Source organism: Cetorhinus maximus, chromosome 5 (assembly GCF_964194155.1).
Source record: "Cetorhinus maximus chromosome 5, sCetMax3.hap1.1, whole genome shotgun sequence".
Lineage (NCBI taxonomy): Eukaryota > Metazoa > Chordata > Chondrichthyes > Lamniformes > Cetorhinidae > Cetorhinus > Cetorhinus maximus.
In genome coordinates this window covers 33,888,094-33,910,970 of record NC_135883.1, presented here as the reverse complement: position 1 = coordinate 33,910,970, position 22,877 = coordinate 33,888,094, and the positions used below count along the sequence as shown (strand labels likewise).

The 22,877-nt window shown below is 42.3% G+C and overlaps 1 protein-coding gene across 8 annotated transcripts in view; it reads left to right on the top strand.

Moving 5' to 3' along the window:
• dcdc2c (doublecortin domain containing 2C) overlaps positions 1-22,877 on the top strand; it is a 247,501-nt gene that overhangs the window by 197,449 nt on the left and 27,175 nt on the right. For 5 of the 8 annotated variants that reach the window (XM_078541685.1, XM_078541684.1, XM_078541688.1 and 2 more), the window contains exons 11-12: positions 361-464; positions 13,031-13,498. In XM_078541685.1, coding sequence (XP_078397811.1) covers positions 361-464; positions 13,031-13,498 — 572 coding nt within the window. Of the gene's footprint in view, positions 1-360; positions 473-13,030; positions 13,499-15,617; positions 15,734-22,877 lie in introns of those variants that run through there. The other 3 variants (XM_078541689.1, XR_013576581.1, XM_078541686.1) reach the window with 3 other exon arrangements.

Genomic DNA, 22,877 nt, shown 5'->3' with positions numbered 1-22,877 from the left:
CCCATTGAGTAGAAGTGATCCAATAGTCCCAGGCACAGCAGCTGGAAATTCTTTCCCAAAGTATGTGGTTGTTTGTTCAAGCAAACAAGCTCTGATCAACATGAACTCGGAACAATGGGTGTGAGATACATTTTAGCAATGAGTTGGTGCGAATATGGAAATAGAGACATTGTTTTGGAAAAATTACTTGATAAACATGTTTCATTTCCATGGTCTACATTTAAGGGGACATTGGTTCCTGACATTTTTGACTTTCATGTAACAAATGGTATACTTTCATCGTAGGATGACTACTGTATGTAAAGGTAACACGCTTATATGTATATGTAACAAGATTAATATTATGTTTATTTGGTGTAGAAGACAATGGTGTGTTTAAGGCTCAAGACACTCAGAAAGAAACTCAAGGTGCTGCTGAGGTGAGAGAAGATGCAGATATGAGGGTGGATCTACCTATTGATCAGGTTAGAATGTAAGCAATACTGTAGCTTTTGCCATTCTTTGACATGTCCAGAGGTCTTTTTTTCTAGCCTATTTTGTCGATGCAGGCTATGAAGATTAGAAGATGCATAGAAAGCTAACATAATTTCATATGTCTCACAAGATGCTGTTGGGTTTATTCAAAGGGAGTTCAAGCACCCTCTGATCCCAAAGCGACCACACGATACTCAATCTTCTTTTCACCGGCTTTATTCAAGCATATGCAGGGGAGCTGCATCCATTCAACAAAATGGTGTGCAGCTCCATGATTGATTACATTCCACTACTTTTGTACTATTTTCTTATCACAGTACATTTGAATACACCAAATCAGTAATTGACACACTTCTCTTATTCTAATATCTCTACCCAACTGAACTCATATACACATGATTAGACTATCCAATTACATTCAAGGCACATATTCATGATGTTACAATCCAATCAGGGTCAAGGTACGTATACATGAGCCCTGACCTTGTCTCAGTGCCTCAGAGCTGCTTGTGGATTACCAAAACTACCTCTTTGTCCCTTGTTCCAGCCTTTAACACTTTCACTTCCTCCTTCAGTCCCTCCTTTTGGCCCTTGGCAAAAGCCCAAGTTGGCCATACTTCGTTGAGAACTCCTCCTCTACCTGTCCTTCAGATGGCCAGTCGTCCAGACTGTCAGAGGAATCCTAAAACCACCCTACTGTACAATTTGACTTTCTTCTTCCTCCTTTGCTGGTACATGGGCAGGGGGACCGGGGTGCATCCTTGTATTGTTACTGCCGGTGCCCGGAGAGATTTATCCCACATCCCCCGTTGGAAACAGCAAAGTCCAACAGTCCACAAGAGCATAATTCCTGTGGCCATTGTCATTTCCATTCTGGCTGTCCCCCACCAACTCGTTAACCTTCCCCCTGTAGTGTAGGGCGTAGCTAATTGAGTTAGTCTTCTAGCCAATTGAACATCTAAGTTCACTTGGACATTGGTTTGTACCCGGGAATCCTTTACATATCACTGTGCTATCCGTGCGGCCTCTTGCTTGGCTAAATGTGCTAATCTACCAAAGGTCTTATCCGTGAACATCATGTCATCCCACCATGGGCTAAACAGGTATCCCGTGGTTCTGCCTGGCAGGTGCGAACCTCCCACGGTAAAAGAATCAGTCACGTGCAGACAGAAGCTGATGTTGGTGGTACACATTAGGTCCCCATAAAGGAACTCAGTTTCTCTTGCCATAAAGCACCATTGAGTCAATGATACTTGAATGGCCTCAAAGGCGTCTTGTATTGGCAGCATGGTGAATGTGACCTTACTATAATTTGTGAAGGATTCCAAAGTTTGGCAAGAGCACACGATATTGTTAAATATGTGCTCTGGGATCGTTCCAAATCTGATGTCCTTGATGCCTGATTTTACACCATCAATCAGGTCTCACGCCAGAATATCACATGCCCTCCCGATTGCTGGTGATTTGGCTGTGCTTATGATTCCGTCGGCGGTCTCATTGAGAGTATGCAACAGGCCTTAGCCTTGTTTATCCATCGCTGTTAAAGTGTCCTATTGACGTAGAAGGCCTTCGTTCGACTACACCCGGGGTTCATAAACCTGACTGGGGTCCCTGGCCTATCCAGTGTCACATTCATGATGGTATTTATACCTTGTGCAGTTACAGTCTGTGTTTGGTGTCTAGTGGAGGTTACCATATCCAATATCCAGATGTTTGGTTTCTTTATCCATTCTCTTGTACCCTGCTTTCGGCAGCTTTTGTCCGGGGTGGGGGCAGATGTCGTTGTCGACGTTAACTGTCGGTGCCTCCCATGCCGGTACTGACACACCCGTGGCCAGGATCGTAGACCTGTGGAGACATTAACATTGGCTCCCGTTGCCCGGGTTACCACTTGGTGATTCGTTATATTATCTTTAACTGTGTGTAATGCCACTATTTACTTCCCATTTTCATATCTACAAGTGTGCACATATCACCTGTCATAATTACCTCGTATGGTCCATGCCACCTGGGGGCAAATCCTGTTTGCTCCAGGCTCACCATGACCATCACCTTATTCCCCGCTTGGGGGGTCCGTTGTCGTTCTTTGGATTTGCCTGTTTCCATGTCCTTAATCATCTGTCAGTCTCTGACTTCCTTTCTTAACTCATGCAGCTGTTTACTCATTTCCCTCACATAGTCTCGCACCCTTCCCTTGAGTGGTCCTACGTCTCCTCCTCCTACTGTGATTCCCTCGGGTAGCTGCATAGCCCTACTTGTCATTAACTCGAATGGGGTGAACCCGGTGGTCCGACTTGGGGTAGCCCTGAGGCGCATCAGAATAATTGGCAGCACTGTTGCCGAGCTGTTCCCCGTTTCTTGGATTGCCTTCGCTATTGACGTTTTTAAAGTTCAGTTCATTCTCTCTACTATCCCTGAGCTCTGCGGGTGGTAAGGAAAGTGGAATTTCTGCTTAATCCCCATGAGTTTACACATTTCTTTAATGACTCTTCCTGTGAAATGAGTTCCCTGATCTGAATCCATCTGGATAGGCCCCCCCACCGACTCCTTCCAGTCCTCTATCTCCTGCTGCTGTCCCACGTTGGACCTCAATTCCATAAGCTGTCGACACAACTCTACAATGCACCTTTTTGTCCTATCTTTCAGTGGCTCATTATCTTTACTTCTAGTGGCAGTTCTCTCTGGGAGCCACTTAACTCTGCCTGTCATCAGGGTGTTAATCCTGTGGTTTTACCTTTGTAGCTCGCAAGCATATTAATATAGTCAATAATGCATCTATTCAGCCCTTTTCCAGCTTTCCTTTTACCTGTATCCATCTTGTGGTAAATTGTTGTTAAGTGTTGTGTCTCCCTACCCTTCAATTGCCTGAACCACAGATTCCACATAGAGGTAAAACTAAGTTTTTTTTTCCTCTGACTATGATCTTCCTAAGATTCTGCTTGAGGTCAGTTTCCCTATTGTTTTCATTGTTAAAATGTTTCCTTATTCTTTAGACCATATTAAACATTCCATGTCAACAGGGATCCCTGTCTCTAGATCTTTGCTTATCTTACCCTGTGCAGTTCCAATGTCTCAGGTGATGGCCAGATTATCAAATTCAGTTCCCTTAAAACAGTTTGTATATTGTATCCTCTTTCTCTAACTCTTTCTCCTACCCTTAATCCTTTCCTCATTCCATTTTACACATGCAATAGCTGGAGAGACTTTACAGTCCAATAAAGTATTCTCATAACATTTTTAAAACAGAACTCAGGCATTGACACATTTTGCTTCCTTATCTTCTTCTCAAACAACATTATACTGTCTCAAAAGTAACCCACTAAATTGTGTCTGACCCTTTTTTAAAGAATTATCCCAGATTCATTAACTTGGCCAAAAATTGGATTTCTGCAAAACTTTGTCGAGGTCTTGAGCTTAACTTTATATTTTGGGAACAGACTTACAAATACAACAGCTTGCAGCATTTGAAATAGTGTCAATTGTTGTCAAACCTTTCAAAATAAAAATTCCCTTTTGAGAACTTTATCGGGAACCAAACCGCAATTTTAAAAAAAACTTTGTAAGAATTGTAATTTACACTATCAAAATTAAAACTACCTCTTTCTCATGTGTATTGACACATTCCCATATGTTTATCGACACATTCTTTATCTTAGATAGCATCCTAGTCATTCAAAAGTAACCTCCTAAATAACACAGCACTTTTCACATCACAAGATTGTTCCAAATTCAAATATCAGTGCTGTTGGGATGCAGATTTCCTTTCCTATTTAATTAATCTCTTCAAAAGAAACCCCTTTTTATCCATTGGAACCACCCAGACCATGTGTTTATGTCTTTTGGTTTTCCTAGAATCCTTTTGAATTTCAGGTACTTTTTGTTTCCTTGGAATTTTAGAATACCAACTCATACGAGCTAATGTAACTTGTACGTATCAATCAGCTTGGAAGCTGGTGATAAGGGTTACTCCCTCCTAGTCTGCAAGGGGATGGTACAAAAGTTGTTTCATGTCTAACAAAGGCAAACCCTGTTTTATTTTTATAATACCTTCAAATTGCGATTTTTGCCAGAAACCTCAACTCGAACCTTATACTCAAAACTTTGGAATGTTTGAGTATACTTTTCCTTTAATCTAATATGGGGCTGTCAACTCTAAAGTGCTGAACTTCACACACAAATAACAATTTATGGAAGAAAACACATTAAAGCTCACACACAAACACTTCATTGCACACAAACACACGCATATATAAAGGTATGTATTTATATTCCTATAACATTGAACTTAACCACTTAAAACTCTCATACTCTAAACAAAACTTCAAGTGGCAGTGGGGGAAATAAAGGGATTTTAGAGGCTCGACCTACAGGGACAATCAAACTGACTGAAGCTCACATTTCCTCTGCTCCTGCCTGTCACTGCTCATTAACCCCCTCTAGGGGTACCCCCCTTTCTCTCTCTCCCTCTCTCTCTCTCTCTTCAGCACAAACAGCTCTTGTAGCTTAGATCAATTTATTTTTTGAAAAGTTTTTACAAAAAAATTCAGTAGGGGACCTTTCGGGTCCCAATCATCCTTCCACATATTCCCATTCTCTGTTGTTGGCCCCTGGGAGAAATCGATCTGCCGCTGCGATCAGCATGACCGAGATGTTTCTTCATTAATTTAGTTTGTTGTAAATAAAGACTCGGAATAAGTACTGTAGCCTTGTTGGTTTTATCACTTGTCTGAGCTTTTCACCACTCCTTAGAACATTGTGGTGAATCACTCAGCTGCCAACCCTGTTGTTTCAATTTGCTGATCAGCTTTTTATTTCCGGGTGAGGTGAGGGGACATGGTTCCCTCACTGCCTCACTCCGCAACAAACTCGAGTTCGGTTTTCTTGGCCATAATCGCACTCCTAACAGGGATCCAGTCATCCCCCAGGACTCAATTGTCCCACTTTACCTGTGCACCTGGGACCCAATTGTCCCCACTTGAGTCTGTGGTCTGAAGTTCGGATCCCCCCTATTAGACCTCCGTTCTAGTCTGATGCAAACAACCGGAGAGTATTTTCAAATGAAATATACTCACCAGATCATTGTTCCGCCTTCACAGAGGTCCGGGTGAATCCTGCCAACTACGCCACTGAAAGGGAGTTCAAGCACCCTCCGATCCTGCAGCAACCACACGAGACTCAAGCTTCTTCTCACCAGCTTTATTCAAGCATATGCAGGGGAGCTGCATCCATTCAACAAAATAGTGCGCAGCTCCCCAATTGATTACATTCCGCTACTTTTGTACTATTTTCTTATCACAGTACATTTGAATACACCAAATCAGTTTTTGATATACTTCTTACTCTAATATCTCTACTCAATTGAACTCATATACACATGATTAGACTATCCAATTACATTCAAGGCACATATTCATGATGCTACCATCCAATCAGGATCAAGGCACATACACATGAGCCCTGACCTTGTCTCAGTGTCTCAGAGCTGTTTGTGGATTACCAAAGCTACCTCATTGTCCCTTGTTCCAGTCTTTAACCCTTTCACTTCCCCCTTCACTATCAGTAAACTATTTCAAAGCATTTTAATTCAATTTTTTAAACCTGCATTCTCCAAAAGCGTATTCATACCGTTATGATGTGGAAAGTGATATGTGCCAGGCGGACCAAATCCACAAGCGAAACCTGGTCACGCCACTGCAACAGTTTTGCAATTTGTATTTATTACGAGAAGATTTGTATGCTGAATTCAGAAGTAATGAGTCCGCTAAAACTTTTAATGATTTTAAAAATTAAATTAAAGAAAAAAGAAAATAATTCAAACACAGACATAAGATTACAATTATTTGATATTATAACAAATCCCAAAATTGCTAATTAACCTGACTCCCAACTACACACTCCCTTTAAGGCAACAGTCCACAATAGGTTTTAAATTTAAATCCAGCAAGGTTACCACACCATTCACTCGACAGTGGAATTCCAAAGGCTTTTTAACACAACTTTACTTGCAGACTTTTGCATAAGTGGCAAGAGGCTTTTCCCCAAGGCTGTTTTACATGGTGTACCTTTCAAGATGTTACATGGCCATCCCCACATTACATCCTTCCATCCTTCTTTATATATGTTTCCCTCTCTTTGATGTGTAAAATCCCATTGTTCTACATGTCTTCGGAAGTTTACTTTTCCCATAATCTAAAAATCATTCATGTTGTCAATATTGCCTTTTGGGAAAAATACACACTGGGAAAAATTTTTCATTCCGTGGGCAGGGGCATGCCTGACCCAAATGGGAATGAAATAGTGCACAATGGTGTTGGCCAAGCATCCCGATGTCATCGTGCACTCTCGTGATCTTTCGGTCGGCATGCATTATCCCAAATTGGAAATGTATCGCTGTTATTTCACTGCTGCTGGGCCAAAATCTTGGAACTCTCTGCCTAACAGCACAGCAGGTGTGCCTACACCACATGGACTTCAGGTGGCTCACCATCACCTTCTCAAGTGCAATTATGGATGGGCGATAAATGCTGGCCTTGCCAGTAGTGGCCACACCCTGTGAACAACCAAGAAATATATGCTGGTCTGCAGTGACCTCCAGATCATAAGGATGAGTTTAAAAAAATCAAGTCCTGATTATGAAAGGGCTCTCTGAATTGAAAATGCAATTTTAGTGCCTAGGCTCAGTTCACCCTTCCTACAGCTCTGACCATGGTTAAATAAAAATATAGACCTGACATTTCGCCAAAGTTCACACGTTACCAGTTGCCCTATTAGCCAAATCTTTTGTATTCTGAATAGATATCTGTGATGTGAATGTGTAAGTTTTTCTTTTTTCAAAAATGAACACATATGTAGCCTACAGTTGTGGTGGTATAGATAAAGAGTATGTTACAGTGAATTATGATTTTACTTAATAAGTAAATTATGGACTATGTCTTTAGTGGGCATTAAAATTCATATTTTATTGCATTTCACAGCACACACTGATGATAACAGTTTTATGTTTGTTTCTAGTTGACTCATTTTAGTATAATATTTTATTGACTATACAACAGCAGATGATTTGTTATGACATCTGAGCTACCTCTCATTCCTCTCCAAGTATGATCGAACTGTTATTTCAAGTTTCCCCATGTTGCTGGAACTAATTCAAGGTGCTAATTTAGGCCAATTTAATTAATAAGGCTTGAAGTTAATCCAAATATGGTATTTAATATACAGCAAAGTGTATATTTTCCAAATCATCAGCCAATGTACACCTTTACTATTTCAGTAGTATACATAAGTTGGACCCTATTGTTGTAAAACATCTCAAGTTGTTAGAACAATGCTCTTGAACAGATGCCTGGTGGGCAAATATTCATCTCTGCCACGAAATGTGGAAATACATCTGGGGGCTCATGCCAAAATTGGGAGAGCTGTCTCACAGACTAGTCAAGCATCAGCCTGACATAGTCATCCTCACAGAAACATATCTTAAAGATAATGTCACAGACACCACCATCAACATCCCTGGGTATGTCCTGTCCCATTGGCAGGACAGACCCAGCAGAGGTGGCAGCACAGTGGTGTACAGTCAGGAGGGAGTTGCCCTGGCAGTCCTCAACATCAATTCTGGACTCCATGAAGTCTCATGGCATCAGGTCAAAGGAAACATCCTGATTATCATGTAATGCCCACTGTCAGCTAATGAATCAGTACCCCTCCATGTTGAACACCACTTGGAATAAGCACTGAGGGTGACAAGGGCACAGGATGTACTCTGGATGGGGGACTTCAATGTCCATCACCAAGAGTGGCTCGGTAGCACCACTATTGACCGAACTGGCCGAGTCCTAAAGGACATAGCTGCTAGACTGGGTCTGTGGCAGGTGGTGAGGGAACCAACAAGAGGGAAAAACACACACTTGCCATCATCCTCACAAATGCACAGATGCATCTGTCCATGATAGTATTGGTAGGAATGATCACTGCACAGTCCTTGTGGAGACTAAGTCCCGTCTTCACCTTGAGGATACCCTCCACTGTGTTGTGTGGCACTACTACTCTGCTAAATGGGATAGATTTTGTACTGATCTAGCAACTCAAGACTGGTCAACCATGAGGTGCTGTGGGCCATCAGCAGCAGCACAATTGTACTTGACCACAATCTGTAATCCCATGGCCTGGCATATCCCCCACTCTACCATTAACATCAAGCCAGGGGATCAGCCCTGGTTGAATGAAGAGTGCAGGAGGGCATGCCAGGAGCAGCAGCAGGCATACCTGAAAATGAGGTGTCAACCTGGTGAAGCTACAACACAGGACTACTTGGCGCCAAACAGTTTAAGCCCCAAGTGATAGATGGAGCTACTTGGTGTCAAACAGCTTAATCCCCAAGTGAAAGACAGACCTAAGTTATCTCGCAACCAACAGATCAGATCAAAGCTCTGCAGTCCTGCCACATCCAGTCGTAAATGGTGGTGGACAATTAAAGAACTCACTGGAGGAGGAGGTTCCACAAATATCCACATCCTCAATAATGGGTGAGCCCAGCACATCAGTGCAAAAGATAAGGCTGAAGCATTTGCTACAATCTTCAGCCTGAAGTGCCGAGTGGATAATCCATCTTGGCCTCCTCTGGAGGTCCCCAGCGTCACAGATGCCAGTCTTCAGCCAATTCGATTCACTCCATGTCATATCAAGAAACGACTGCAGGGGCTGGATAGTGCAAAGGCTATGGGCCCTGACAATATTCCGGCAATAGTACTGAAGACTTGTGCTCCAGAACTTGCCGCACCCCTCGCCAAGTGTTCCAGTACAGCTACAACCCTGGCATCTACCCAAAAATGTGGAAAATTGCCCGGGTATGTCCTGTACACAAAAAGCAGGACAAATCCAACACAGCCAATTACAGTCCCATCAGTCTACTCTTGATCATCAGTGAAGTAATGCAAGGGGTCATCAACAGTGCTCTCAAATGGCACTTGCTTAGCAATAATCTGCTCACTGACGCCCAGTTTGTGTTCCGCCAGGATCACTCAGCAACGACCTCATCACAGCCTTGGTTCAAACATGGACAAAAGAGCTGAACTCCAGAAGTGAGGTGAGAGTGACTGCCCTTGATATGAAGGCCGCATTTGATCGAGTGTGGCATCAAGGAGCCCTAACAAAACCGGAATCAAGGGGAAAACGCTCCACTGTTTGGAGTCATACCTAGCACAAAGGAAGATGATTGTGGTTGTTGGAGGTTGGTCACCTCAGTTCCAGCACATCACTGCAGAAGTTCCTCAGGTTGATGTCCTCGGCTGAACCATCTTCAGCTGCTTCATCAATGACCTTCCTTCCATCAAAATGTCAGAAGTGGGGATGTTCGCTGATGATTGCACAATGTTCAGCACCATTCGCGACTCCTCAGATACTGAAGCAGTCCGTGTCCAAATGCAGCAAGACCTGGACAATATCCAGGCTTGGGCTGACAAGTGGCAAGTAGCATTCGTGCCAAACAAGTGCCAGGCAATGACCATCTCCAACAAGAGAGAATCTAACCATCACCCCTTGATGTTCAATGGCATTACCATCACTGAATCCCCCCACTATCAACATCCTGGGGGTTACCATTGACTGGAAACTGAACTAGACTAGCCATATAAATACTGTGGCTAAAAGAGCAGGTCAGAGGCTAGGAATCCTGTGATGAATAACTCACCTCTTGACTCCCCAAAGCCTGTCCACCATCTACAAGGCACAAGTCAGGAGTGTGGTGGAATACTCTCCACTTGCCTGGATGAGTGCAGCTCCAACAACACTCAAGAACTTTGCACCATCCAGTACAAAGCAGCCCATCCACAAGCATTCACTCCCTCCACCACCAAAGTGCAGTGGCAGCAGTGTGTAATATCTACAAGATGCCCTGCAGGAACTCACCAACCCTCCTTAGTCAGCACTTTCCAAACCCACGACCACTACCTCCTAGAAAGACAAGGGCAGCAATCACATGGGAATACCGCCGCCTGGGAGTTTCCCTCCAAGCCACTCACCATCCTTACTTGGAAATATATTGCCATTCCTTCACTGTTGCTGGGCCAAAATCCTGGAACTCCCTCCCTAATACCACATGGATAGCAGTGGTTGAAGGAGGTAGCTCACCACCACCTTCTCAAGGGCAATAAATGCTGGTCCAGGCAGCGATACCCACATGCCAGAAAAGAATTTAAAAAATGTCCATAATTTTCAGGCAACAAAAGTGCCTAATACATCTGAAAGGATTTCCAAACCGTTAATTTTCCAATGAATTCATGACTATCTTAGGAGGGATGCGTACAGCCAAGGTTCACTAGTTTTGTCCCTGTGGCGAGGGCATTGCCTAAGATGTGATGCTGAGTAAATTAGGCCTATGCTCTCTGGAGTTTAGAAGAATGGGAGGTCATCTCACTGAAACATACAAGATTCTGAAGCTATTCTATAGGACAGATAGAGAGGTTGCTTCCCCTGGCTGGGGAATCTAGAACATGGAGGCACAGTCTCAGGATAAGGGGCCAATAATTTAGGACTAAGATGAAAAGAAATTTCTTCACTCAAAGAGTTGTGAATCTTTGACGTTCTTTACCACAGAGGCTATGATGCTCTGTCATTGAATTTTTTTAAGCCTGTGTTGGACAGGTTTTTGGTAACTCAGGGAATCATGGGATATTGGAAGTAGGCAGGGAAATGGAGTTGAGGTGGAAGGTCAGCCATGATTGTATTGAATGACAGAGCAGGCTCAAGGGGGCGTATGGCCTACTGTTGCTCTTATTTCTTACATTCTTATATTCTTTATTTACTTTAGATCAGGACAAAGTGCCCTTTAGTTCGCTGCACATGCAAAATGATTTATCTGTCCTGTTCCATTGATGAAGTAGTCTGGTAACCATGAATGTAAATGACTTTCTGTACTCTATCATCTTACTAGCATTGACTATGATGGATGTGAAATATATACCATGGTCTAATAATTAATTCACATTGAAGTCATGTGCAAATTTAATTGAATTTTTATGTGCAGCAAATTGATAGGGTAACTGTTGGAAGTTATGTGTCTCTCAAAAATTACACTATATTTTATGAAGCAATGTTTAAATCCTAAGTACCTCTGAATTAATTTAAGAAACACGATGTGAAGGCACATTTTTTAGTACAATCATTTCATTATGCCGTATTTTGTTGACCTAAAAGATTATTTTGCAATGTATGATTTCACAAACAAGATATTTTAAACAATGTATAAATTATCAAACAAATCTGTATTGCTGTGGGTTCAAAGAAATACACATTGTGCGGCATTGACTAAAGAGGGCTTTTTTTCCTAATGCTTACATATGGTGAACGGATCAGCTGGTTGAATGAATAGCCCTGGACATTAAGAGGGCTGATTATCCTGGGCTCTGTGCGCTTAGGCACTAAACAGCAACAACACGCCAAAAGCTTGTTATATGTATCTAGTGACAGGTCCAACTGGGTTTCCCCATCTGGGTCATTTAATCGCTCTGTCAGGAGCCACTGCCATCTTCTCGGGCACATAGCTGCCCCTAAATGCCTTCGAAATTGGGATCAGTGGAGGTTTGGCAGTTGTCAGGTCACAAATGACCATTAAAATTCTTGGGCCTTGGTCTTCTTCTTCTGTAGTCCTGGAAGCAGCCACTGATGCCCTCCTGTCAGGACTGATGGAGCTGCCAGCCAACCTGATCTGCTGGCAGCTCCAGAGGATGGGACTTCCTCCCCAATGAGGCGTGAAAGTCCCACTCAGCCCTCATTAATCCACCTCGCAGCACTTCATGGCTGTGGGGAGGGACGGCTGGCTCCACGTTGACTTTGTTTCTCGTTGGTTGGGGGGGGTGGGGGGGGGGGAGGTGGGGTGGATGAGGGGTAGGGATGGTGGGGGGAGGTTGCATGCCATTAGCCGTGAAGGGTGGGGGTGCCTGAGGGGGCTAATGGCATGCAAACCCCCACCAATGAAAATACAGAAGGGCCCCTGTGTTATTCTGCCCATGGTTAATGAATGTGTTGCAGTATAAGACAATGTGAAATGCACCGATTTCAATACAGCAGGAGTAATTCCACAATCCTGCACTCCCAGCAGAAGGTCATGCTCATCAGGGTCAGAGAGTTTTGTCCTTCGAATGCTGTAACTCTAACTCTGAAAGCTGCTTCCTGTGAGCATAGTTCTTCTCTGGTAATGAGGGATCATGATATTACAAGCAGTAAGAATACAAGGAGGAGGAAAATGACACAATTAAGACTTGGGAGAAGCAAGAGAGAAAAGTTTAGTGGAGCAATGACCATAATACCAATAATGGAATAAGAAAGATTGTAATGGACAGTATGGTTGCAGAATAGAAGAGGGAGAGAGAGATTGCCCATTAGATTTTAAACAACTTCTTGTTTGCTGCACAATTGCAGCCTGCTAGGCTCACTTGTTATCCAACCTGAAGGTTATTGAATCCTTAATCAACTAGAATGTTGTAAGGATCTCCATTTGGAGACTAGGACAATGGAAATGCAATTCCTAGCTGAGGAAAAACAAATGTGTTATATTTTACAGGTCCCTGCTGAAATTGTTCATGAGGAAGAAATACCACCTTACGACGATATTATGTCTACAACTAACCATAAAGATGATCTCCATTATGACGTGGACGATTATGAGAATAGAAGAGAGCAGTGGAATGACCCAAATGGGTGGACAGGAGATGAGGATGGACTGGTTGAGAATGTACAAGAATACAATAAAACTAAAGAGGATAGCCTGTCCAATAATGTTGATGGTAGTACTATTGTACTTGGAAATTCAAATGCACTATCTTCAGCAACAGATGGACTTCATGGCGAACAGGATGGTCCAAGGAAAGAAGGTTCACAACCAACCCATGGTGGCAACATTGCAGGTGTGACTTCAGAACAAGGGAGCTTACAGTCTGCTCAGAAAGATTCCGGGTCACATGAATCAGCAACATGGCAGGAGCTGGCAGAGAAACAAGAGCACGTTGATGAAGTCTCAGAGTTAGAAAAGGTTAGCAATAAAAAGGAACATAATGGGCTGTAATATACATTGGCTAATTGTTGCGGTGGAGTGTGCATTAAGACTGTACAGTTGGTGTTTTTTTTAATTGTTTAAACAGTTGAGTAAGACTAATTCTGCTAAGCCTCAAAGAGCAAAACCCCAAGTATTGCAGCAATATTGTGTAACCTGACATAACATGAGAATAAAAGAATACAATTTGGCAGGTTTGTTAATTATTACTCACTTCATATTGGGTGTAGACTGAGGGAAGAATAGTTTAGTAATGTAAAATTAAAGACCAAACAGGGATCTGGCTGCAGTATGCTTCAATGAGGTACTCCAACCAAGGAATTGGAATGTCGAAAAGAGGCAGGTTTTAATCTGTTGCCCTAGGTTATAGGATGGAATATTTAGTATAGTTCAAAAATAATGACTGTAAATGTTATAAACAGTACAGAACCAATTCTTGCCACTACAACTTGGACTTTTATTATGTACGTATCAAAATGACTGATTCATTTTGTAATGGCCACTTCTAGTGGAGAAATTAGTTTGCATATGTTACGCAGATTATGTTGATTCCCAGAGGGCAGGCAGATCGCGGCGCATGAATGTACATCATTCTTCAATTATATCAATGAAGAAAGCCACGTGGGCCGCATAGGTAGCAGTCCACGGCATAGCTTTACCCTGGGGAATCTATGCTAAGTATGCATAGCGCCACTAGAAGCAGCTCTCTGTGAACAAATCTCTCCCCCAAAATATTATTACATTAGTTTCGAGCTTTTCACTTTCTTCTGTCACTTCTCACCTTCTTACAATATATGCTGTGAATATGCCATCTGTACAGTATGAATCATGGCTTGGATTAGTAAAAGGCTGTTGATTGAAATGTATTGATTTTATTTATCGAAGAAAGCTAAATCTTGGGGAAGGCTGGGCCGATTTTAACTCTACTCACCTGGTATTAATAGGGCAGGTTGACAGGTAAACTACCTGTCCAGCTAATTGTTGACAAGTATGTTCTGCTCCTCCAAGCTTCGCATTCAGATAAATACTTTAAAATTTTTGTTGCCATTAAAACTGGTTTTGGCCTCTGAACGGTGATTGGTGATCGGTTCAAGTGCAACTTTTAGGCTGTTTCAGGCACAAGTTCTGGATGCCTATTCAGCTCTTATTAATATGGGTGCTTAGGACCCTATTTTATGCTTGCAAAACAACAACAACTTGCATTTATATAACATCTTTAACTGAGTAAAACATCTGAGGTGTTTCATGGGAATAATATCAAACAATGTTTGACATAATATCTCCTTATGTGGTTTTGTGTCAAATGTTGTTTGGTAACACTCCTCTTAAGCCCCTGGAGATATTTTACTAAGAGGTAGGTTTTAGGAAGCAACTTAAATGAGGAAACAGTGATAAAGAGACAGAGGTTTAAAGAGAGAATTTCAGAATTTAGGGCCTATGCAGCTGAAAGCATGGCTGCCATTGGTGGAGTGATTAACATTGGAAATATGCAAACAGTCACAATTGGAGGAATGCAGATATCGCGGACGGTTGTGGAGCTGGGAAGAGGTTACAGAGATAAAGAAGAGCAAAGGCAGGATGAATCTGAAAACAATGACGAGAATTTTAAAATGGATTGGGCATCAAAGAATTTCCATGTCAAGTCTTTAAGAAAGAAGCTGAAATGTTACGGAAGATTATGGGATGGATTTTCTTTTAGAGAGGTTTAACGACTGAAAGTAGCTCAGGGTGGGACCTCCACCTACTGTCCTGACCTACGTTCTTGGTTAGGTCTTATTACATTGGCTTTTCTCCTGGTGGTATCCCTGCTCTATGGAGGAAATCTGTAACTACTAACTGGGAAGGTGTCGTGGCACTGCAGTGGGAAACATGCTGCAGCTCCACGATGTGGGGGGAAGGAATTTTACAGGGGACCAAAGTCCCCGAGGTCTGCTCTTAAATCTTCCTCAAGAGACCCACATCAAGGATCCTGGCATTGGGGGAGAGGGTGCAGACCGGCTAGTGATATGGGCATAATGTTTTTTTCCCCCTGATTCTGTCAGGAATCTTCCCATGACTGCTCCAGCAAGTATCACCACTTTTCTTCTGGTCTTCCTAGGGGTTGGTGGTACAGTGACAAGAAGACTGGGGAAATGGCTGGTTTCCTTATCCTTCGGCCCTATGCCATCATTTAAATGTGACGAAGCTGTCAAGAGTTACAACCCTGTTGCAGAGAAGGGAGAAGGAAAACCTGAATTGTCACATTCAGGGGTAAGGATCAAGTATAGGCCTCTCTGATCCATTTTCCTTGCTCCATGACTCCTATAGCATTTGATTTTAGATAGTATTAGCAGGGGAAATTCTATCCTTTCACGCCTGTATGGCATATACTGGGTCAGTGTTTTGCCTTGTTTAAAGTATTAGAGTGATTGTGCCTGCCATGATGATGTCTAGAAGGACATTACGGTACAGCATCTAGTGGACAAGTTTTAACAATGAGCACACTGAATAAAATTAGGTGGAAACACCCACAGGGTGCTGGCCTTTTCTAGATTGAAGGTCTTTTTATTGGCAGTTGGATCTCACTGACCTTTTTATTCATTTACGGGATGTGGGCATTGCTGGCTTGGGCAGTATTTATTGCCCTTCCCTAGTTGCCCTTGACTGACCCTGGGGAGTTAAGCTATTGAGTTCTTTCTTGGAAGAATTGAAGTTAAATTGGGGATGTGGAGTAGGTGAGAGGAGGATGAGTTTGGAAAGGTATTGTGCAGATTCTCGGTGGTTGGCCTATATTTTATCTTTAATTTACAAAAACTTTCCTTAACTTCTATATTTATTTTTGCAAACTTTTTTTTTCCTAAATGCGGTTTATATTTCCAGGTCAAAATACCTTTGGCCACAGGAATACCTAGAATATTTTCAGCTAGTTCTTTGTATGATGCAGCAGATATTCCATTCTTCAATGTTTAGCACTGTTAGCTGCCATGTTAACAGTCATAAAAGTTATTAAATTAAAATTGTGATTACAGATGATACAAAACTTGCAAATATAGTAAACATTGAGGAGAATAATAACAGACTACAGGAGCACATCTACTGGTGAAATGGGCAGACACAGGTCAAATGACATTTAATGCAGGCAAGTGTGAAGTGATACATTTTGGTAGTGAGGATGAAAGAAGGCAATATAGACAAAATTGTACAATCTGAGTGGAGTATAGGAACAGGGAGGCTTTTGATTATATGTACACTAATCTTCGAAGGTGGCAGGAAAAGTTGAGATGCTTTTGAGAAAAAAGCATATGGGATCCTTGGCTTTATAAATAGAGGCATAGAATACAAAAGAAAATATGTTCTGATAAACCTTTGTAAAACACTTGTCATGCCCACTGTAGGCATGAAGATATTACAAATTTTAAAGCTATATTTTAAAATTGAACACAAAAGCTGTTAAGATAGCTGCAGCATATATGACTTTTGGCATTTGAACTGTAGACAGTGGAGTCTGCGGCCAATACCTGATTAGATATGGAATTGAATGAAGGAAGCTCATCATCACTTGTGAAATTCACACATCTCATTGTTTAAGGATGGACCAAAACCTACAGGGTTTGCAGACAACTTGCCTCCATGTTTCACCAGGGACAACAAAATCTCATCAAAACTCAATGGGTGTTAGATGAATGTGAAATGGATCTCATTGGCCTTTCATTGTATGTTGATAGCCCCTCATCCAAACACAAAGACCTTGGCTGTCTCAAACTCTTAAGATGTGAAAAGCCACAACACAAGATATTTAACAGCCTAACATACTACCTTATTTGAGAAAGCGCTTTGGACTTGTCCACAGGTCACATGGGTAAGACAGCCATGTTTGTTGCCTGCTTTTAAAGTAACAGCAGAAGCTGTTCTGAAACAAAGTGACCAGCAGAAAGCCATTGAACAAGCTGCAGTCAACTAAGCAGCCAAAGTAATAAACAGCAATACCTTGAAAGTAGATGAAGGATGCCCCAGTCTGTTCTGACTTCAAGTTCACCTGAGAACTAACCTCCTGGAAATTCAGCTACAAGAATCCTCTACTTACAAGACCTTTATTTCTACTAAAAGCATCAACTTATCTAAGAAACAACAGGCCTGCCACAAAAAAGAGACGGAGACAATTGCACACTGTATTTGTATTGTTTCTTTCTTCGTCTGTACTTAACCTTTGTGTGAGTGGTTGTATGTGTGAGACATCATGTTTTTAAACTTCTGGGGAAAGTGTATAATAATAAATAATCTTCTTTATTTTAAAATTCACAAAACAGCTTGCTGCTGGGGTTATTTAAATTGGGACAACCGCTCCCAGAGTAAAAATACACACACCTCATATACAAACATCACTTTGATCACTGGTGGTAAGAAAACATGTAAAATCTCTCTGTGTCACATTGGTTAGGCTTTAGCTAGAGAATTGTGCTCGCAACACTTCAGGAATGTTAAGCCTTACCAAAAGTATATAGGATATTTACCAGAATGGTGTCAGGGAGGAGGGACTTCAGTTATTTGGAGAGAATAGAGAAGCTGAGATCATTTTCCTTAATATAGAGATGGTTAAGGGGAGATTTGATAGTGGTGTTCAAAATCTTGAGGAGTTTTCATAGGCCAGAAATTTCCCCCTGTCGGGCGGGTTGTGTGGGGGCAGGCGCGAATCCGATCGGCGCCCCCGATCGGGTCCGCGCCGCCATTTTACATGGGCGGACCAATTAAGGCCTGCCCATCGTGACGCTTGCCCGGAAGTGCTGAGCGCTCCCTGTGCGAGCAGGATGGGGGGGGGTGGAATTCCCTGAGTGGTTCCCTGCGCTCTTTTGCGCATGCGCGTGAAAAAGCGCAGAGATCTCCCTGAGGCATGGAGATGCCTCGGGGAGATTTGTTTTAGTGTTAAACTTTTAAATAAAAGATTTTTAATCTTTTGAAACACGTCCCCTCATGTGACAGTGACACATGAGCTGGGACATGTTAATGAAATTTTGGAAAAAATTTTACTGATTTTTTTTAAACACTTCACGAAATCTCATCCCGCCCGTGGATGAGATTCCACGAAATATGCGAAGGCCGCCTGGGCTCTTCGCCTGCCCCTCAACCTTAAGGTCAGACATTTTATTGTTTTAATTAGTTTTTAACAGGCCTTAATAGGTCTTTGAGAGTTCGTTGGCTGCCCGCCCGCCGAACTGAAAATCTAAATGATGCATGGTGACATCTGGACGCCCGCCCGACATCACCACGCATCATTTTACACGTCGGCAAGTGGGACATGCCCCCCCGCCCCATTCGCCAACGGGAAAATGCTGCCCATAAAGTAAAGGGGAGAAACTATTTTAAATGGCAGGAAGGTTGGTAACCAAAAAGTACAGATTTAAGATAATTGAAAAAACTCAAGAAGAAAAGAAGAGGAGAATCTTTTTTTTTCACATTGCAAGTTGTAATGATCTGGAATGCTCAACCTGAAAAGGTAATGGAACAAAATTGAATAGTAACTTTCAAAAGGAAATTGGATGAATACTTGAAAAGGGAAAAAAAAATTGTAGAGCCTGTGAGTAAAGTGTAGGAGAATGGGACAAATTGGATAGCTCTTTTAAAGATCTGGCACAGATAAGATAGGCTGAATGGCCTTCTTCCAGGGATGTATGATTCTATGTCATAATATGCTGGCCACCCATATAATTGTTTGAACAGAGTTGACCAACTTATGGAAAAAGCTGTCATACATTGTTATAATTATTAGACATACTTGGGATATGGATGTTACTGGTGAGGCCAGTCAGCATTTATTGCCCATCCCTAATTGTCCTTACGAAGCTGGTAATAAGCCACCTTCTTCAATGTAACTAGGTGGTTTCATAGGTCATTTCAAAGAGCAGTTAAAAGTCAGCTATGTTGATATGGGCCTGGGGTCACATATAGCTTGGACTGGGTAAGGATGACCGATTTCCTGTCCAAAATGACATTAATGAACCAGATGGATTTATACAACAAACCTGTAGTTTCATGGTCACAACTACTGATACTATCTTTTCATTTGAGATTAATTTAATTAACTGAATTTAAATTGTCCATTTGCCATAGTGAAATATGAACTCATGTCTCTCAGGTCATTAGCCCAGGTATCTGGATTGCTAGTCCGATAACATAACTACTGTGCTACCATCCCTGCAGATTACATACATTATGAAGCTTGGCTGAGAGCCTAGACACTTGATCCCCAGAGGAAACATTGTCTGATTGACAGTTCAGGCTCTCTGTTATCTGCTGTCAATTTCACAATGTTTGTTTACACAAGTTAAGTGGCTCCAAAAGTTTGAGATTTGTGCTTTTTTAAACTTTGATGGGCCAGGAAGATTGTCACTTTTATTAGCTTGTACACATACTTTTTTAAATAGGAGAAACTTCTCAATGAATGACTTTTCTCAAGGGTTTTTTTTTAGACATCCTACTTTGTACTATAGGATTCATTGGTTCTTGAAAGTGTGCAATGGGTCAATAGGGATGGGAGTGCCATAGCTTGACATAGGGGCATGAGGGGTCATAGGGGGTGAGTGGAAGGGCAGGGCTTGGCATAGGGGCATGAAATGCCATGGGGGGTGGTGAATGGGTGGGGGGGGTTGTAATTTGGCATCGGAGGCATGAGGGGAACCTTTTGAACTTAACTTTTAAAATGTCACTTCATGCAGACTAGGGTTCATGACTCCTCTAAGGGACTGTGAACCACAATACTTTAAAAACCTGGCCCAACTCCATGGAGGTGTAGGAGATGCCTATCCCTGCAATGGAGCCAGCCAGGTCCAGAGTGCTGGATATGGGCTTTTAACAGGAACCAGCCTGCACCGTTTAAAAGCACTCCTGAAAATTGCACAGCTTGGGAATGGGGTGGGGAATCCCAGAATAGCGACCTGCCCGCCATTTTTACAGGGCTCCCAAGTCAACGCGACTCAGTGAAAATCCAGACCTGCATGTTTGACCGTGATTCAGACAGAATGATATCTATAGGAGTTGATTTTTTGAGCAGTAACCCTTTTTTCCTACATCCATGTACAATGCAAAGAGCTTTCTTAGTCAGATTTTCTAACTTAGGCCATGGGCCTTTATTAGAATAGGGTTTAAGCACGTAAAACACGTGCACTATGAATGAGACCTTATTATTGACTGTCTGTCAATAAGATGATTAGACTAGTCAGCAGCTCTCAAAGGGTTGCAGCTAGCCTTTGAAGCAGAGCCACTTAGGTTCAAGTGCAGCAGCAAAGCTTTGGAGGTGGTGATGCAGGAGATATGGGAATGGGGAGTTTCAATCTTCAGGACAGGAGGCCCAACTCCCCATAAAAAAGCAAAGAATGAAGTTTGGAGGAAGATGCCCCAACAAACAATTGCTGTCTCAGGTCAAATGGACCTGCAACAAATGCAGAAGTTCAGTGGTGTCAGAAGAAGTGCCAAGATAGGTGTGCTCACTGAAATGCACATGCATACTCATTCACCATACAAGGTACAGTTCCAAGCAACACTGTGGGTTTGCAGCAGTAAGGGTTCCAATTGTATTATGCCCTTGGTGCTACATACATTTATTCTATAGAAACTGTCACCACATAAAGAGAACAACAGGAAAAGCAGCATGCAGATTATTGGGAGATTTTGGGCTGGGGAGGGAAGTGCTCAAGACAAAGGAATCCCACTTCTGTAGGTCATTCACAACCTAACGTGCTTATCGTTGTGTTCTGTTTCCAGGTCTTGGGTCCCACAATCTTATGGGGTGAATGAGAACAAAAGATGAACTAGCTGAAAAAAGCAGCTGACAACTTTGGAGTTGATGTGGCACCACTCAGCAAGTACACTCCATTTGATATGATCATTCATATTGTCACTCACAGCATGAAGCACTCAATTCTTATCACTTTACCTGTATTGGAAGCCATTGTCTGGGGGATGCATTAAAAATTGTGCCCCTGTATCTCCTTGCCATGAAGAAAAGGGAGTGGTGCCCCAGGACCAGCACTAGAACATTGCCACAAACACTCCACCTGCTACTAGTTAGTTCAGGAGCAGAAGGCTTTCAGAGCATCCTTTGAGCACACTCTCAGCAGCCTGTCAAAGATTTGCGGAGGTGCATCTTTGACATTGCTACAGTTTTACAGGAGAATTTTATTGAACTACAGAGTTCTTTGGAGCAAGTAGCATTTTCCTGGCCATCTGCAAGGCAGCCCAAAAACAGTGAGGGACGATGCATGGTACATATTTCTCTCAGTGCTGTGACTGGGACCTTGGGCAGCCAGTTCTGGAAGTCTGGCATTGCTGAAATAGGCAGTTTAAATCACTGTGCAAAATGAACATTTAGGCCTTCACCTGCAATGGAGATTGTTCTCCCTGCAAAAGGGAATTAGATGGCTATCTGAAGAGTTACAGGGAGAAGGCAGGAAAATGGCACTAAGTGAATTGCTCATGCGTAGAGTCAGTGCAGACATGATGGGCCGAATGGTTTTCCATACTGTAACAATTCTGTGATCCTCTGAGATTGTGGGGCATCCAGCTCATCTCTCTGCAACTGCACCAGATGTATAGCAAGGAGGAGCTGTCAGGTAGCAAGCAGCTTCTTGAAGCCTTAGCATATGTGCCAATAGCTTAAGTCGATGCAGGGGGATTACATCATTCTACACCCAGAGGATCCAGACCATGACCAACCCAAGAAAGGTGCAGCTCTCACACTAACCTGTCAGCAAATTTGCTGCTCACATTTGAGGAGTATTTCCTCACATTCTAATATTATGGAATGGGATAAATATATTGTATGATAAAATCAGGGAGAAACATGGGTGTTGTGATTAGCACACATAGGAATATATGGAGGGGCAGAAATAAATGCAAGTAAATGTAATTTCCCATTGCATGTAGTGTTCTTTTTGGAGTGTGGGTTTGAAAAAGTTACATAGGATATATGCCACAGAAAAAGGCCATTCAACCCAACCAGTCTATGCTGTTGTTTATGCTCAACTTGAGCCTCTCTCCCATCTTTCTCATCTGAGCTTATTATCGTAACCGTCTATCCCCTTCTCCATAATATGCTTTTCAGCTTCCTCTTAAATGCATCTATACTATTTGCTTCAACCACCCCCAGTGGTAATGAGTTTCACATTGTCACCGCTCTTTGGGTACAGAAATTTCTTCTGAATTGCCTATTGGATTTCTTGGTGACTTGATGGCCCCTAGTTATGCACTTTCACAGTAGAGGAAACACTCTCTCTGTATTGTCTCTATCGAAACCTTTCATAATTTTAAACACCTCTATTATGTTACCCCTCAGACGCCTTTTTTGAAAAGAAAAGAGATGCAGCCTGTTCATCCTTTCCTGATATGT